This window comes from Castor canadensis, chromosome 17 (assembly GCF_047511655.1).
Source record: "Castor canadensis chromosome 17, mCasCan1.hap1v2, whole genome shotgun sequence".
Taxonomy (NCBI): Eukaryota; Metazoa; Chordata; class Mammalia; order Rodentia; family Castoridae; genus Castor; species Castor canadensis.
The window spans coordinates 55,987,528-56,005,619 of NC_133402.1; the positions used below are offsets into that span (position 1 = coordinate 55,987,528).

At 46.2% G+C, this 18,092-nt stretch overlaps 1 protein-coding gene across 1 annotated transcript in view; it reads right to left on the reverse strand.

Annotated features, from left to right (window-relative positions):
* Ky (kyphoscoliosis peptidase) overlaps positions 1-17,716 on the reverse strand; it is a 43,704-nt gene extending 25,988 nt beyond the window's left edge. Inside the window, exons 1-4 of the mRNA XM_020170290.2 lie at positions 17,505-17,716; positions 14,561-14,623; positions 10,592-10,654; positions 1,379-1,453 (exon numbers count right to left, since the gene is read on the reverse strand). Coding sequence (XP_020025879.1) covers positions 1,379-1,453; positions 10,592-10,654; positions 14,561-14,623; positions 17,505-17,640 — 337 coding nt within the window. The 5' untranslated portion in view covers positions 17,641-17,716. The remainder of the gene's footprint in view (positions 1-1,378; positions 1,454-10,591; positions 10,655-14,560; positions 14,624-17,504) is intronic.
* Between the last annotated feature and the right edge of the window lie 376 nt (positions 17,717-18,092).

Below are 18,092 nucleotides of genomic sequence, written 5' to 3' on the forward strand. Positions count from 1 at the left end.
TTGTTTCTTGCATCTGTGCCAGAAACCATCTAGGTTTCCACCTCCATCATCTTATTCAATGATAGATGATACATACTTGATATAGTATTTCATGAGAACTTACTGTGTCTGACCTGGGATTTACCGCTACTATCTCTTCTGACCTCACAATAATCCTATGAGGGAGGTTTACTTATTTTCCCCCTCTTACAGATGAAGAAATAAGAGTCCAAAAAGACTGGGTAAGCTGCTTGCCCAAGGTCACACAGCTGAGAAATAAACCCAGCTAGTGGAACCTAGAGCCACACTAGATCCCCTCCTGGGATCCCAACAGCTGATGGCTGCAGGGCCAGACAGCCATGGAAGACTTTGGCTCTTTGAGTGGACATTAGGATGACATGAGCTTCCTCTGCAGCCTCCGTTCCTTGGCCTGCCTTCTTCCTGAGTTCCATTTCGCTATGAGATGGACATGGGTGGGGAGAAGATCAAGAGCAGAGACGAGGAAGCACTGTGGTCCTGTCCGTACACGTACACTGACAGCAACTGAGTACTGTGCTTAAGCCAGGGCTTTAAAGACCAACATGGGTTCTTGGACAATTATTTCACCTTTCTGAGCTTCACTTTGCTGATCTAGAAAACATGGGAATTCCTTTGAGATGTTTAGACGTTTCAGGCTCCTTGAATGGATTCAGAAAAGAGAAAATGAAAGGCACATCTGGCAAAACTTACCTGTCATCCCTGAGTTTTGGGTAGGCCTAGGTCACATCTCCATGTTTTAAAATAATAAGCAGTAGCCATCTTAGCCACCCAGAATCATTGTCTAATGATTAGGTGTTGCTAGACAACAGGGCCACATGTATCCCCCCAGCTCATAAAGTATAAAAACTAAAGATATGAGCCACCATTTTGAGACTCCACTTCCATTTTCTGTGAGGGGAACAGGAAATGTTTCTCCCTTTCCCCTGCACCATTTCCCCCTACTTTATCCTGCTACACTAAAATAACTCCCTGCTAAAATTTTAAAAAAGTGGTGATAATATTGTATAGGTCAAATATACAATATATAATATTGTATAGGTCACAAAGTTAATGAATGTATTTAGCATTTGAGCATCCCAAGTTCTTGGCAGTCAACAAGTGCCGCCACCAATACCAACACTTTTGTGATGAAAGACACCTTCAGCTACATACCCTGTGTCACCCATGCTTAATTCCTAAGAAGCAAGAAGAGTGGAAGGTGAGATGAAATGGTCATTCCTCTCTGCTTTTGTCCTAGGTTTTAGGCCCAAGTCACTTTTCCCCTTTCCTCAGAAGATATCCAGGCTGGGATCTGGTCTACCCCACTGCCCTCTACCCTCCCTGCAAGCCCTTCAACATAAGCAGCCTTGTATGTACATACGTTTAGCCAAGGAGAACTTCTTGAGAAACTGAGGCATGGAGTCTTGGGGGTGCACCTCTACAGTCAACTGTGTCCCTGCAAAGGAGGAGGAAAAAGTGATATTCTCAGCCAGATGCTGCCAAGAAGGGCTCACTACCCCATGACAGATGTTCAAACAGCAAAGCACAATTTGTGTTAAGACATTACTTTTGAATATACAGGTAATTAAGTTTGTTCAAAAACCAAAACAACAAACCAAGCAGTGTTCGGATCAGGGCAAGATGGAGAATGCATACTCTACCTTAACTCTCCCACTGAATGTAACTACCCACCTTGGAGAGAGCTCATGGGAAAGCCATCTGCAGACTTTGGGAAGTGGGTGACGGAGGAAGACCAGGATGTAAGCACCACTAAATTGGCAGTGAGTTTTCTGTTCTCCTCCCCACCTCTGGCTTTCTCCTTCCCTTTCTAATCTGGACTGAAAGGCATCCTTAACCTCAGAAGTGCCCAATGGGTGCAGAGGAAAAGCACCCAAGAGAAATCCTCTCTGGGCTGGTGGTGTGGCTCAAGTGGTAGAGCACCTGCCTCACAATTATGAGGGAGAGGGAGAGGGAGAGGGAGAAGGAGAGGGAGGAAGAGGGAGGGAAAGGGAGAGGGAGAGAGACAGGACCCCTAAGAGTTTGAAGCCCTGAGTTCAAACCCCAGTACTACCGAGAGGGAGTGGGAGAGGAGAGGGAGGAAGAGAGAGGACCCCTAAGAGTCAGAGAGAGCGGGTTGGGGGCATCCCTTGCTGTTGTGTTTTCCCTTTTTTTGTTGTTTCCCTACAGTTCTCAGACAATTCCATTGGCAGCAGTGATGTTAGTGGTCAGGCAAGCACCGTAGACTTTCTTCTGCCAGAGAAGCTATGATCCCAAGAATACGGGGGCAAACACCTACCCTTTTTCCATTTTCTTCCAATTACCCCCAAATGCAGAAATACATGACAGAGTGAGGAAACTGAAGTGCTCACTCTTTGGCTGGAAGACCAGGAAGTGGGTCATGAAGAGGAGGGGCTCAAGGGAGCAATTCTATAATGTAGCAGATGAAGTCCTGTGGTTACCTCTGTGCCATGCATCACAGATCTCACCCTAAATATCACACTACAGTCTTTGAGAACTGAACTCTGGGGAAGACCAGGGTACTACCACCTCCAGACTAGCCACTTGGTGGTGCACATGCAGGGCAGATCCAAAATTACTCAGAAGTATACCCAGGAAAACCTCAATTTGAAAAGGAAAAGATAATGACCAGATGCTAATTCCATGATAACTTTAAAATAGCCATGCTCTACAAAGTAAGGGCAAGCAGTCTGGAAATAAATGGAAAGAGACTAAGTATCAAAGTATCAGCACAGAAATGGAAGATACAAGAAAGAAACAAGTGGAGATTTTAGCAGTGAAATACATAAGTTTTAAAATTTCTCTAGATTTGTCTAATAGCAGAATAGAGATGACAGGAGTCAGAGGACTTGAAGATAGAACAATAGACATGATCCAATTTGAATGATTCAGAAAGTGAACAATGTCTCAGGAATTCAGAGGACAATACCTAAAAGTCTAACATTAGTGTCCCTGAAGTCTCAGAAGGAGAGGAAAAATAATGCAATGTACAAAAATATTCAACAAAATAACAAAACTTCCAAAATTTGGCAACATAATCTGTAAACATAAGTTTACAGATTTAAGAGGCTGAGTGATTCCTAAACATGATAAACAAAGAAATCCAAGTCCAGATACATTCTAATTGCATCACTGAAGGGAAAAAAAAAACTTGACAAGTAGCTCATGAAACTATGCATTATATATAGAATTTGCTACAGATTTCTCATCAGAAACCAGGTCAGAAGGATGTGGAACATTTTCAAAATGCTGAAAGGATGAAATGTCAACACAGAATTCTATCTCCAGTAAAAGGATCATTCAAAAATGAAGGTAAAATAAAGACATTCTTAGATATAGTAAAATCATGAGAGTTGATTAACAGGCTTGCCCTAAAAGAAATGGTAGTGGAAGTTCTGCAGATGGAAAAGAAATGGTAGTAAGGTGAGATTTAGAAGAGAAACATAACTGGTAAATATGGTCAATTCTTTTCCTTTTAAGTTCTTCATCATATGAATTACAATTGAAAATAATAATTATAACATTGTCTTATAGGATAATTGTCTGGTAGTTTCTTTTGTTGTTTTGCTTTTTTGAGATGGGATTTTACAACCTTTACCCAAGCAAACTCATGGGCTCATGTGATCTTCCTGCTTCAGTCTCCTGAGGAGGTGGGACTATAGGCAAGTACCACCACACCTGACTGGCAATTTCTTACAAAACAAAACATACACTTACTGTAAACCCAACAATTGTACTTCTGGGCATTTGACACAGAGAATGAAAACTTGTGGTCACACAAAAACCTGTACATAGTGTTTACAGAAGTTCTATTTATACTCACCCCAAACTGGATACAACTTAAATGTCCTTCAGTGAATGAACGGACAAACAATCTGAGGTACAGCCATGTGGAGAAATACTTCTAAACAACACAGAAAACCTCTTAGGAGTGACTGGGGATTAACGACTTCACAGGGGAAATTTTGGGAGATAGAGCTGCTCTATGCCCTGAGTATGGTGGCGGTCAAATGAATCTATGTATGTGTTAAAACTCAGAACTACACACCATAAAAATCAACTTTACTGAATGTTAATGTAAAATCAAATAAAAAGAAAAACAAAACACTAACACCACACCTGTGCACACACACATCCACAAAACCCAAGTAGCATTTAAACAAAAACAAACCTTTAAATAGTATAGAAAGATACAAAGGTGAAATTAAAGTCCTTTTAGACTTAATTTCTACATTTAAACACCTAAAAGCAGTATAATACTAAAAATTCTGTTTGTAATCTGCTTTCTTTCTTTAAATCTTTACACATCAAGAATATAGGTATGTCATCATTATGACTACATAATGCTGTTTTATCTATGGTTTAAAATCCATTTAAACAATGCTTTTTGTTGGATATTTTGCTTTTGCTAAATGTCTTGCTAAGTAAACAATAGTGTGGTGAACATTCTGATAGAGACATCTTCAACACTTTTCAAATCAGTCCCTTTGAATAAACTCTTAAATATGGATGCAAAAATATGGAGATTTTTAAGGCTTTCGTTGGATTTTGGCAAACTTGTCCCAGGAACTATTTCATTGGTTTATGATCCTACCTACGGGGCAAGCGAATAACCATTTTGTTCATTCTTGCTGAGGCTGATTGCAAAACTGGCAACAATATTTTGTTCTTCTTTTCAATGAGAGGTCTTTTGTTTCACCCTTGAATTTGGGCTGGCCCATCACTTAGTTTGTCCAAGTAGCATGTGGCAGAACTGATGTTACAGAAGTCTGAGCTTAGCCCTCAAGAGAGTTTGAAGCTTTTGGTCTCATTCTTGGGATCCCAGCCATAAACGCTGGGTGAATATGTCAGGCTGTGGATGAGTGACCGACCACATGGAGTCAGTCAAGCAGAGCTTCTCAGGTGAAGGTATCCCAGACCAGCTGGTCTCCAGCCAACTCACCAGCTGACACGAGCAAGCCGAGCCAAGAGATCAGCCGGGTATGGCTCAAAGAACATCCCACCAACCTGCAGTTTGTAAGCTCGCAAATGCTGATTGTTTCCAGGAGCTGAGTTTTGTGGTGGTGTGTAATGAAAAATAGATGACTGATATTGACATTTGCTTTAATCAGTCCTTCAAATTTTTGTCAATGAATGATACTTCATTGTTCTTGTATATTTCTTTAATTCATCTATTTGCCATTTAAATTTTTATCTTGTGAATTGACTATTTTCTTATTGATTTATTACTTCTTAATTACTGATTTTGTGGGAGCTCCTTTTATTATACATTTGAGTGCTAAATGTGCTGTAATTCTTTCTTTTTTTTTGTGGAAAGCAATACTGATTTTCTTGCTCATGACTTGCCCTGCAAGTTAAAGAAGGCACTTCTCAAAACAATTAAAAAAGATAAGGTGTGTTCTGCCCAGGTATTGTTCGAAGGCGTTACCATTCATGTAATTTTTAGCACATTTACTGTCAATGAAAATCAACCTGGTGATTTCATAATGAAGACATTATTTCGGATTTCAAGGCATAACGCACTTGTGGTCGTGGAGTTCAGTGCTGTCACCAACAGTAGTGACAACTTCTTATGTGTCTTTCCCTGGTGCTTGAGGCCTGGGCTCTGTTCTACTTTGTTTTCTTACCTTCTCCATTCCACATACTCTGGGGTGTTTTTTGAAGTGGGCATGAAGTGGTCCATAGCTACACAATGCCTTTCAAAAGATGAGTTGGAAAAATACCCACTTTCTCCTCTCTCAAAGGTGACAATCTATCATGCTCTAAGAAGTCCCGTAGCAAACAAGTCTATTTGACCCAGTATTATTCTGTCAAACACAATTTGGAGAATGCTGGATTAGAACAGTCTCCAGAAGCTTAGAGGAGCTATGAAAGAGAGCAACTTGTCATACGGGTCAGCACAAAACTCTTCCCCAAACTTCTCATAACACCCATGTACTTCCAGCTATTCCCAATTCAATCCTGTCTTTCTGTAAAAGGATAATTGGGTGAAGAACGAAATTGTCTTCAAGTCCTCCCAGGTCTGACACTGAGGGAGTCTCACACTTGGAGTGTGGCCCTGACCCAGAAGCTCCTCCCATTACCATTTCTAATCCCTTCTCTTCTTCCCTCTCAAACAGAGCCAATGCCTAACATTCTCCTGAAGGCTGCTGCCTGGCTCCTCTCACCCCACATCTGCACTGCCACTGAGCATTGCCTCAAATAAGCCGCAATGATCTTGGGTGTCTGCATCCTGCTCTCCTTCACAGGTGTGTGGAGGCTTCTAGAGACTTCTTTGGCTCTATAGATGGCCTGGGATGGGCATCCTGACTTATCAGTATTGACTACATGGATTCATGCTTCCTAAAGGCATGAAGGAGACAGAGTACACTGACTGTGATGCTCCTGTATCAAATAAAACTCTGAATTTAAGGAAAAATACTAATTTGATCAATCTCTAATCATAGAAGGTCCTCACTGGAGCAAAAGTCACAGTTGGATCTGAACCTTAAGTACAGTCAGATGCCATTACACTTATATTGGCCATGAACTATCACAGCCAAATGTAAAGGAAGCCCTTCCTGGGACGTAAGGTAGCCTGGCTGACCTCTGTCATAGCACCCCTCTCCAGTTCATCCATTCTCACCCAAACAACTTTTCTGAAACTGCAGCTTTGCCTATCTTAGTAAATGTATTTTAGGAGTTATTTCTTGCTAACCCTACAAAGTGGCTCCCAGATTCTTTTTCTAAATCCCACCGGCTTCCCTTTCTTTTCCCTACCCTCTCAGAAGTGGTAATGCATATGTGTGCACTGTCTTGCTGCTGTCTTTTACCCAATCAAGAGATTTCTCCCACCTGACATCTCTCCAAATTGCTTCAGGTTTCAATCAGGACTTGTCTAAAGGCCTAATTTGCTCAGAATCCCTAATGTGGGGATGGCAAACAGGTTTCGTGTTGTTCATTAAATCTGACTGATTGGAAGTGGCTGCCTAGAGCACTGATCAATTAACAAATACTGTCAGGCACATGTGTGCACAAGAATGTGAGTGTGTGTGAGTATGCATGCATACGCGGGTAAGGTGTGTATACAGGAGCCCAGGATTCATGTCAGATACTGGCCATCATTGACTTAAGGTCAACTAACTTACTATTAACAGTTGTCACATTTACAAACTAGATTCTCTAACTTGGAAATATTTTTCACAGCAGCTTGGAGCCAGGAAAATTTTAGCGCATTTGCAGTTAAAAAAAAACAAACCCGTATATAGACCCTGGGTAGTTATTCAACAGAAGTGTGCTGTGGTTCTGCCCAGGATGCAGTGGTAGGGAAGTAGTGAGTGAGGACAAGCCAGGAATGAACATACTAGGTGGTGATGGGACTGTCCAGTTCTGTAGAACATCTCAGAACATCACCCTCAGTAGGTACTGCCAGATGTTGTACAGAGGTCCCACTCAGCAGCTCCTGTAGAACATCACAACTCTTGACTGAGCCCATCTGGGTGCCTGCTGGTGTGTTTGATGAAGAGTGTCTTTTGTAGCCTTGACTGCTACTGGCTTCCACTGGGCTCTTGAAAACACAGGCCTATTCATGTTCCCTGGTGTAGGATGGAGCTCCATGGGAAGTTGCAGGTCTGGAAACATGGCAGTTTGACCCTTATTGCATGTACGATCAAAGAGGACTGCTCTGGTTGGGATCAAATAGTGTTTGTATGGGGTGAGAGCTGATGACCTGGAAGCCCCAAAAGAAAACTGACTCCTAACAATATCCTTTGGGGCCTGAAGTCACAGGGCTTCCTGCCATCTACCCCATCTTCTGAAGTACTTTCACATGAGCATCCAAGATTCTAATGTGCCTTTTGTCCCCTAATGCACAAAGTCTACCACTGAATGATAAGCTAAGGAAGAGGGGAAAAAGCTGAGTCATTCTGAGCAACAAGTTCTGACTGAAATCTTGGATTTCTTGTTTGGGTTGGAATGGGGATGTTGCACCTAAATCAGCTCCACAAGAATGGCCCCTGTCCTATATGGAGGAGGCAGTGGAGTGGAGGAGTTAAGACCACTGGCTTTGGGAGCACATGGACATGGTCCAACTCTTGGGTCTAGCATGTGCTAGTTGTGTAACTTCAGGAAAGTTGTTTAGACCTCATTGAACCTCAATTCTCCATTTGCAAAATAGGGGAATTCTGTGCCATGATAACCTCCCCACAGAATGCGCTGGTGAGAATTAAATAAGGGGAGCCATAACAAGTGCTTAGCTCAATGTCTGGCATACTCTACACGTTCTACCTCTGGTCACTACTATTACTGTGACAGGAAGAGCTCCTAAGCCAGCTTCTGTGGGGCTGGCTGGTCCACAGCACAGAATCTAAGGATTTCAAGGCTCATTGGATCAGTAGGGAAGTAGCACATGGAATAGTGGTTCCCTGGGCGCTGTTTTCCAAAATGGCAGGTGATGGCACTAGCCTCAACAATGTTAACTCTCCTCTCTCCTCTACTCCCATCCTTCCCACTACTTGGGTTCTAGTCCTTGACACGTCCCTTTCTCCTTCCACCTCAAATCTACACCATGGGAAAACCTCTTGCTTGGATTATCACAATGCCCTTAATGGCGTCTTCTTGCTATTAACTTCCCTTCTGTTTTTTTCTCTACTCAGTGGGGGATGTTATGACTAAAAGCACCTGATGGTGTCTAATCACACTCAGAGTAGAAGTCAGCACACTGAGGCAGTCTTCAGGCCCTGTAAATCCTCCCCCTTTGAATCTCTGACCCAATTCCTACTTCTCCACGCTGTCCTTGCTTTTCTCTCCCTCCAACCACTGCTCCTGAACACTCCAGACATATTCCTGTCTGGCCTTCATGACTAGAAGTCACTTTCTCAGTGAGGCCTTGCTTGCCTACTCTTTTTTGTTTTTCTTTTTGGTGCTGGGGATCAAACCCAGGACCTCATGCATACTAGACGAGTGCTCTATCACCAAGCTACATCCAACCCAACCCTCCACCACTGTATTTTAAATTGTTCCTGTGGTAGGCCCAATAATAGCCTTTAAAGATACCCATGCCAGAATTTCTGGAACCTGAGAATGTTACCTTCTATGGCAAGGGAGCTTTTGAAGATGTGATTAAACGAAAGATATAGGGATAGAGAGATTATCCCGGGTTATATGGCTGGGCCGGTGCAACCACATACAACCTTATAAAAGGGTGAGAAGAAGAGAAGGCAATGCGATAATGCATGCGGAGACTGGAACGACACAGCCAATAAGCCAAGGAATTCTGACAGCCTATGGAAGCAGAAAGAAGCAAGGAATGGCTCCTCCCTTAGAGCCTCCAATAGTATCCAGTCCTGCTAACAGTTTGACTTTAGCTTAATGAGCTGACTTTGGACTTCTCACGTCCAGAAGTTTGAGAGAAAAAAATGAGTTGTTTTGAGTCATCAAACTTGTGGGAATTTGCTACAGCAGCTGTAGCAAATGGCTATACTATCTTTCCCCACCACCATTCCACCTACTTTATTTTCTCTTTCAACTGTACCTAACTCACTATTTTGCTTGTTAGGATTGTCCATCTCCTTTCTCTAGGATGTCCTCCACAAGGGCAAGAGCTTTTTGTCTGTTTTGTTTTCTAAGTGGTTGTTCATCTTCTCTCTTTCTAGAAAGGTATCTCTGAGTTTTGCTTTGTGATCAGCTGTGTGCAGCTAAGTTGATTTTAGAGAAGCAGCAGGACCTGGGCTCGTTCTTGTGCTCAGGGCAGGTGACAGGTCTCAGTGGACTCACCATATATATTTCCAGGAATTCTAGTCTGAAGGGATATTGATGCAGACTGCAAAGAGAGCTGTCAGTCAACTGCAGAATTATCTTGGTGATGCTCTTGCCTGCCATTCTTGAGCCCTCAAAGCCTGGCTTGGGAAGGTGAGAATTCAAAGGCAGCAAACTAAGCACTAGGTGATGCCCTTTGCAGGCTTAGTCTCAGAAGAGACCAAGGAAGCACTGTGACTTAGAGTGAGGGAGGACTTGGACACTGTGAGCCAGCAAGGAGAAGCCAGGTTCTGGGGGAGCTGAGGAAACCGAACCATGTGAAAGTTGATAGATGAGAACTTGCTGGGGGGTGGAAGGCAGAGGAGCAGAGTGCTGGCTTTGATTCTTGCTGGTAATGTGATCTTTGATATATGACAGCTTAGGGAAGCCTCAGTTTCTTCATCTGTAAAATGAGGATAGTGAGAGCACCTATCAAATAAGATTGCTGTGAAAGTTAATGTATATGAGAATAAATGTATAAATGGCTTGGCAGAGTGCCTGACATATGGTTAGCACTCAATAAATGTTATCCATAGTGATGACAATGATGGTGGGTGGTGATGATGATGGGGCTCCACAGCCCTAGGACTTTTTATCTTGACCCCAGATGAAGGGCCGACTTGGACCATGCAGTGCTTCCTCTGGGATGCAGGGAGAGGAAAAAGATGCTCCAACCTCCATGGGGCACAGAGGAGCTGCTCCCCACAGTTTTGAGCTCCACTCCCTGGGCTGACTCTAGCTGGGGCAGCAGATCCAGGCGCAAAGCCACAGGAGAAATCACAACTAGTGGCGAATCACTTACCTTGGTTGTCATAGGAAGTGATGACCTGGGGCTGCTGAGGATGCTGCTTCTGTGCCACGTTTCCTATTTAAGGAAGACAGAGAGGACGGCAATGACTGGGACCACAGTGGAACTTTCCCCTGGCAGAACAGGGAGCTGTGTACGTCTGCAAGAAAAGCAGACTGGCAGGGCCTGGGTATATCCTTAGGTCTGGCCCCAAACACGTGTTCATTCCCGTGCACATGTTCATGGTGTGCACACCTGTGAATCAGCATAGTTATACGTCTGCACGTGGAGGCCAAGGCCTGGGGTCCCATGTGCACATATCCCCTCCCACCTCTCAGCAGGAGCCAACACAGGCTCGGCTTCATTGGAGCAGGCTGGCGACACCTCCAATGGTCTAGGGAGCCATCACTCTTGACTCTGTGTGACCAGGCATGAACACACACGGATGACTTACTGATCTTCACACCTTTTTGTGGAGTGGTCTGGGATGTTCTGACTCAGGACTTGAGCCCCAAATTTCCCAGCTCCTAGATCAGCTTCCTGCCTTCCCCTGAGAAGAACAGAGCAACAGCCTGCTTTCCATTGCCAGCCTTGGAGTTGGGACCGTGTGCATCTTGGTTCAGTTTTGCAAACATTGGTGATACTCACTATATATAAGTTCTCTTCACTCTCTAGGGACATTTCTGTCTCTTGGACACAGAGTTAAGCTTTTCACTGTGGCAGTATCACGCCCAGTGAAGTTCAGCTGAGGCGTGATTATTGCTAAGTGGGACACAGAGCTGTCCTTATAGCCTAGCGAGGTCAGGCTACTGCAGAGAAATGTCTAGTTTTTGCCATAGGTCATCCAGGGGGAACCCACAGGCTTCCCTGTCCCTTCTATGAGAAGCACGACCTTTCCTTCAGCCCTCTTTTGTAGCTGCTGCTGCTGTGGCTGTGTCTTGGTCTTATTGAGGTTGTCCTTGAACTATTGCTTCAGAGAGGTAGAGGGAGGGTCTAGGAGAAGGGTCAGGATAATGTCAGAAGAAAGTTCTGCCACCTCTGCCACACTGAGATGCCATCATCTCCCTCTGGCCTGCCAGTGGGCTGCAGTGGGCCTGCTCCTGGAAGTGACCACTAGGACCAGTATACTTCAGCCTGGGGATAGTGGACCTCTGGTGTGCTGGCCTGGACAGGTTTCATTCAGATGACTGTCCTATGCAGCCAACTAGATGGGTCAGCAGTGCTCCCATGCAGAATCCAGTCCAAGTGGGTGGGTGGAGCACCGAACTGGGATAAGCTTGGGATTCACCTGGCAGGTTCTTCCACTGGGGAAGCCTGTCTGCTCCAGCCTTCTCCTATGAACAGGCCCAACAAGGACTCTGAAGCCCCCAGGCCATGGTGGGTTAGCTGAGGCCGGGCCCACTGCGTGCCAGTGTGGGGTTGATGAGGCAGCTGCACTGGACTCAAGCAAGGAGAAGGAGGCCCACCTCCTGTGGGCACAGCTGGCTACATCTCCAGGAGGAAACAGGATCCGGGAAGGGAATCCTCGAAGAGGGTGATTGGCTGGCAGAGTTACTGAGGGGTATTTATAGTCAGGGCTGCACGATTGGTTTCCCTCTAGCTGTAGGGCACCTGACACTGTGCTGCTAGGCAGACTTTGACCATGGCCAAGGAAAGCAGCCAATCACAGCAGGGGAAGCCCGTTGCTGGGCAAGCTATGGGGGAGGGTGGAACTCAGCCCAAACACCTGCTGCTGCTTCCAAAAGTTTGAAGCGTTCTAGGATCCCTCTCCCCCATACCTCTGCCCTTGCCAACACCCAAGTCCAAGGAGTGTACACAGCAGCAATAGGGGGAATAATGGGTCCCTTTGGATCAATGCCATGTTCAGTCACATATGTGCAGTCTCCCAGCATATGCCATGAGCTGCTTCCTTCTGAGATGAAAGTCATCAGTTTTAGGGCTGGGTGGCCTGCTGGGTATTGTGCCTTGGGCACCAACAAGGCAGGTATGAGAAAAGGTCAACTTCAAAACTCATACCCTGAATCTTGGTGCCACAAAACACAGAAAGAAGCTGCAATGTCAATTACTGCATGTACACAAACATGCTATTTGAAAATAAAATAAAATTTTGTTTTAAACTACATCTATTGCTAGAGTGGCAGAACCATGAGTCTTTTCTGGATTCAGGACCTCTGTAGAGCCTTTCTCTAGCCCTGCGTTTACTCCATATTCTCAGTTCTTGGCATAGTTTTTGCAGGAATTATTTTAGCCATTCTCATGGACTTACACATTGCACTAACACCCACTTCATAACTTTTACAAGAGTCTTGCTCATTAGTCTTGTAAGTCTTCTGATAGTTACTGCATCACTTTATGTTTTATTACATCTTTCCATTAACTTCCCACCAAATGATGGCAGATGGTAAAAATAGGATGAGTTCAGTATATTTCAATTCTTTTCTGAGAAGCCCAAGGATGAATGTCAGACAACTCAGGCAAGGTAAAAGAGAGCTACAATATACAAGGACACTATGTCTCTTTGTGTCCATCCGTGGCTTCCCTTGCCCACTCACCCACTCACACACTGATCTAGCATACATACCCTCATGGCTGTTTTTGTGGCTGACAGGCTTCTGGAGTCCAATTCTTATTACAATTCTCACTAGCCCATGGCATAGTCTCTCCAGTTATGGCATCTGCTTCACGAGCACTAAATCTGGCATGTCTACCATCTAAGGCCCCAGTAGCAAGATTAAGGAAGACATCGCACTGATGCCCCATTAGCCAGGACACGGAGGAATGGTTCTGCTGTCGGGAGGAGATAGATCTTGAGGTTGACTCTTACCCATGAACAGGACAGGGGACACAGAAAAGCTCTACCCCTTCAGGATTTTGAGACTGTGCTGCAGTGAACGGTATTACAACTGCAGTCATTTTAACGTAGGCCTACAAGGACAGGAGTTCTTGACTGTCTTGTTCACTGTTTCATCTCGAACACTGAAAATTGTGCTCAGCATACAGTAAACACTAAAGACATTAGTTGGCAGATTGCATTTACTTGTAGAACTTTGTCCTTTCCTTTTGTCATTGTCCAAGGGATGGCAGAGCATAGTTATTCTGTTTTGGTTAGTTGCAAGTCTGTTTTCCTATTTATGGAGGGTCAGATGACTGGCATTGATTCCAGGGCTCAGGTGACTGGGGTCTGATGGAGTTCCCTAGAGGGGCTCTGAAAATGGAGATCTGATTCCTATTAGAATTCTACTTGCTCATCATGTGCATTGCCACTGATATTTGTCCCTGGAGGTTGGGCTAATGAATTTGAGGGGCACAGAATAAGGCCACTATAGCCAGCCATAGGGTTCCATATCGTGGGCCTGCACCCAAGAGAAGAACCTTTGGAAGTTGGCTTCTTCTTACTGCATTCTGGGTGCCAGGCCAGCAAGGAGCTACAGAACCCTTGACTGGGGCCTCCCCAGGCCTCAAGTAATAACTGTCTTGGGCTGGCAGAGTAGCTCAAGTGGTAGGTGCCTGTCTAGAAAGCATGAGTCACTGAGCTCAAGCCCCAGTACTACCAAGAAGATAATAATAACAACTGTCCTAAGTCAGGTCATTGTCCTCTCTGTTTGGAAAAAAATTCAAAAGATGGATAGCTTTTGTGACATGAACAGCCCTGCTTCCTGTGGGAGCATATTCCAACCTCAGCACCCCAAGTGAGAACAAGTCCTCCCCTATAACCCAGCCAGCAAACAAGTGGGTGCTCAAGTTCATGGCTTTGTCCCCCCAGCTACCGTCTCCAGGAGAGCAGGGGTCCTGTTGCCAGGGAAATCTTTCCAGGTTCACAGTGGCCCTAGAGGTCTGGCTGAGTTACAAGCAGCCAATTTTTTGCACAGTGGTTAGATATCTAGGGGCAGTCTTCAAATGAATGAAACTTAACCTTTCCCGTTAGTTTTCAATACATTGAGTTACACAGATTGAAAAGGAAATAGGAAGAAAAAGAGAATTTACCATGAAAGTCATTTCCTTCTAATTTCTGCCATTTCCGGATTCCGTTTCCGACACCTTGGAATCCTGTGAAATAATAAGGACTGGCGTGAGGTTCTCTGCGGAGGGAGCCCTAGGGCAAGAGCCATGCACCAGTTGCAGACTTATCTGAGTTAAAGTGGGGCTGAAGGAATGTGGCTGCCTTGGGATCCAAGGGAGGATGAGAAGCATTTGAGGAAATGACTGCAATCCTCAAAAATGAAAACATTTAAAAAATGTTAAAGTAGTATTTCTCAATGGTGGTACAGTAGGTTTTTGGGATTATCCAGGGGGGATTTTTGCAATACAGTTGTCAATTTTCTACTTCTACATCTCAAACACATAAATATGAAAGCCCCCCCCTTTTAAAGAAAGCATTGGCTATCCATTTTTGCCTGCCCATTTCTGTACGTGGTGCAGTGCCCCCCTCCCCCTTGTAGAATCTTGATGTCAGATGAGGGGTAGGCAAAGACTACCTATCTCTCTGGGAATGGAAGCGACACTTTCCTTCTCTCTAACCCTCCTTTGCAGCTAGAACTTGGACATGTGTGGACTAGGCATGGCCCCTCAGATGTACCCGTGTCCCACTCTGGTGATGATGCAATGTGGAAAGGAAGCTCTTTCTCTATGGCAGCTGGAAGTGGTAGCTGCAAGGTCAAGTTCCTGGCATGAAACTGACATACATCCTGGACATGGAAGTCACTGCAACGAAAGTGAGTTCCTGGCATGGAAGAAGTGTCTATTGCACCTTGGTGGCTGTGGAGGTTTTCTCACCAGACTAGCTAGCTCTGTAACACAATTTATGACACTGTTCCTGATTCTGCAAACTTTCAATCATTCAGAAGCCCTCAATTCCTCTTAAGCCCACTCCTGTTCTACAGAGTCCTCTACAATCAAGGTCTGTAGTTAGTTGGACCACTTGGACCCTTCACTGATGTACTCTTGGTGTGGAATGCATGAGTCACATAGACTTTTGCTAGACCTGAAGTTCTTTCAGGCTCTGTGCAGGAAGCTTCAGGCTTCCGCTGCCTGAAGGAATATGTGAACTCTCCTCTCTGAGGCATGCTTTTTGAGCAGCACTGCTGTAAGAAAATAGATGGAAAAATACTAAAGCCCCAGAGAAAAGGAGAAAGAGAGCATCTGCTGGCCTCCTGGAAGAGGAGCTGCTTTGTGCAGGAGACAGGAGGAGATGCCTGGAAGCAGGTAGGGGCTCTTTTGGGATTGTGTACCCACTGGAGGCCTTGGAACAGGTTGTTTTGCTCAGTGTTTTCCTTCTTAGGCTGTGTTCTAAGCAGTGGGCCTGCACACTGGCCTAGCCTGGGGTCTCCTGGACTTTACCACTGCCCAGTAAGCCTTGGAGGCTATGCACGTTCCCTTTCCTCCATTCTGGTACAGAACTGATGGCAAATAGGTGACATAGTTCTCTCCACTGTCACAGCATCTTCAAGAAACCCCCATTGGGAAAATATTCGTAGAAAAATATCAGTATCTATCAAGTAGGGTTGCTTTTACCCAAGTCATGCTTTGTCCTAGGTGTTGGGTACCTCTAAGGACAGTTCTGATGCCTGGCATTTCCTGGGCTTCTCTGTTCCAGAGTTTTTAGGACACAAGTGATCATAGGGAACCGGGAGGTGGGGACTCCTGGGCTGACTTGGAATTGGACTTCACCACCACACACTCAGGGAGCGCTTCTGGATTGTGGTGATTGTAGTAGGCACAGTGTCATGTCCATCCAGAAGCTGATGACCTTTGCCATTTCCTACCTACAATGAACCCTGGGCTGAACATTTCCTTTCTCCTGGGAGCAGGATGAAAAGTAGAGAACCAACTCACCTGAACAATCCCTGTCTCCCAATCCCTCCCAAGACTGGAACACCTGTCAACATTCTTAGCCCTCAGCCTATTTCTTTTCCCTGACTAACTCCTAAATGTTCCCCGGGCATTGGGGTGGCTCCAGCCTGGGTAACTGGTGGGACAAGGCTGCCCACAGAACTAGGGCTTTAGCAGGGCAGGTTGGTGGTGAGTTCCGGGGCTCTGAGCACACAAGAGCCGAGGCACAGCGCAGCAGGAGCTCCAAGTAGCTCTGGAGTTGGTGGGGCAGGGGAGGTGGGAGGCAGAAATCATTTTCCTGTACAGTTGACAAGCATCACTTCCAAAGAGGTGCACAGTCAACCTTGGAGCAAGCTTCCTCAGAGACCCAAGATCACGAGGTCCTCACACCTCTAGGGGCTTATTTAACATCTATAGCTTAAATTTGTAACGCAATTCACATTGTGTGTCTTAAGAATACAGAGACTCGGGGTCAGTGTTCCACAATTGCTCTAGAATCACTTTGCCACTTTTCACTTCCCAACCAAGTCTGTAGGACAAGTAAAATTAATGGACAAGTTCAAGTGGGGACAGTAGATTTCAAACCCCATCCCACCCAAGCCTGGTGTTCCCTTTACCCTTTTCATGCCTTCTATCTGTAATAGGCTGGGAGAGAAGCTCAAGAAAGGGGAAACTGAGGCTCCTTTGTGCAAGGCCACCAAAGGAGCTCCTTGTTTTAAGTTCAACTCAGTCCATAGCTCTCCTGTGCCCCGCCGTGTGCTGTGTGAGGGAGCAGGCCTCCGAGTCAGCCTGAGGCTCTGGCTCCCTTTTTCCAGGGCATCTTCCAACCCCGTTCCTCACCCTTCAGGGTGTGACTGGGAGGCAACAGGCTTCCGGGGTGACAGAAGTACCCACAGGCCTGCACTGGGAGTCAATCTGGGACAATCAGGCTGTGCGTTGCCACGGGACGCCGGTGCCATGGTGCCCAAGCAAGGCAACCCTCAGGGGAGAGGGTTGGGCTCGTTCAGGGGCACATGAAGCGTCCCCCCTGCGGGTGTGGGCTCCAGGCAGGAAAATGAGGTGCCGGGGGACCCAGGGACCCGGGCCGGGAGCGCGTTACCTCCTCGGCGCTGCCGCAGCGCGCCAGGGTCCGCCTGCGGGTCCAAGAGCTTGCCCTGCGCGGCGCGCCGCTTCTCCGAGTGCACGATCAGCAGCATGTCGATGGACACAGCGTTGCTGTCCTTCTTCAGCTCCATGGTGCCGCCTCCCTCCGGCCCGCGCTCCGCGGCTGCTCGCGAGGCTGCCTGCGCTGCAAATGGCCCCGTGCGCGCCGCTGCCTGGCGCGGGAGAGGGCGAGGGCGAGGGCGCGGGAGAGGGCGCTCCCTCGCCGCCCGATCCGCTGGGCGCCGCGTTTCGCTGACTCTGCCAAACACGCCATTAGGACCCGCCCGGGAGGGCGCTATCCTAATCAAGCGGGTCTAAGTCACCTTTGAAAGGAAATCCCCGGGCTGAGCCCTGACCTGCACCGAGGGCGCGGAGCCGGCGGGTTACAGAGCCTTCATCCCCATGCTCCGAGCCTTGCGCCCCGGGCGCTTCAAAGCGCTGGTCCTGGGGTCCCTGAACTGTTCTCCTTCTGGCTGGGCGCTGCCTTATCCCAACCATTTCCAGGAGAAGGGTTTCTCCAAAAGGTCCAAAGCAGACCTTCTGA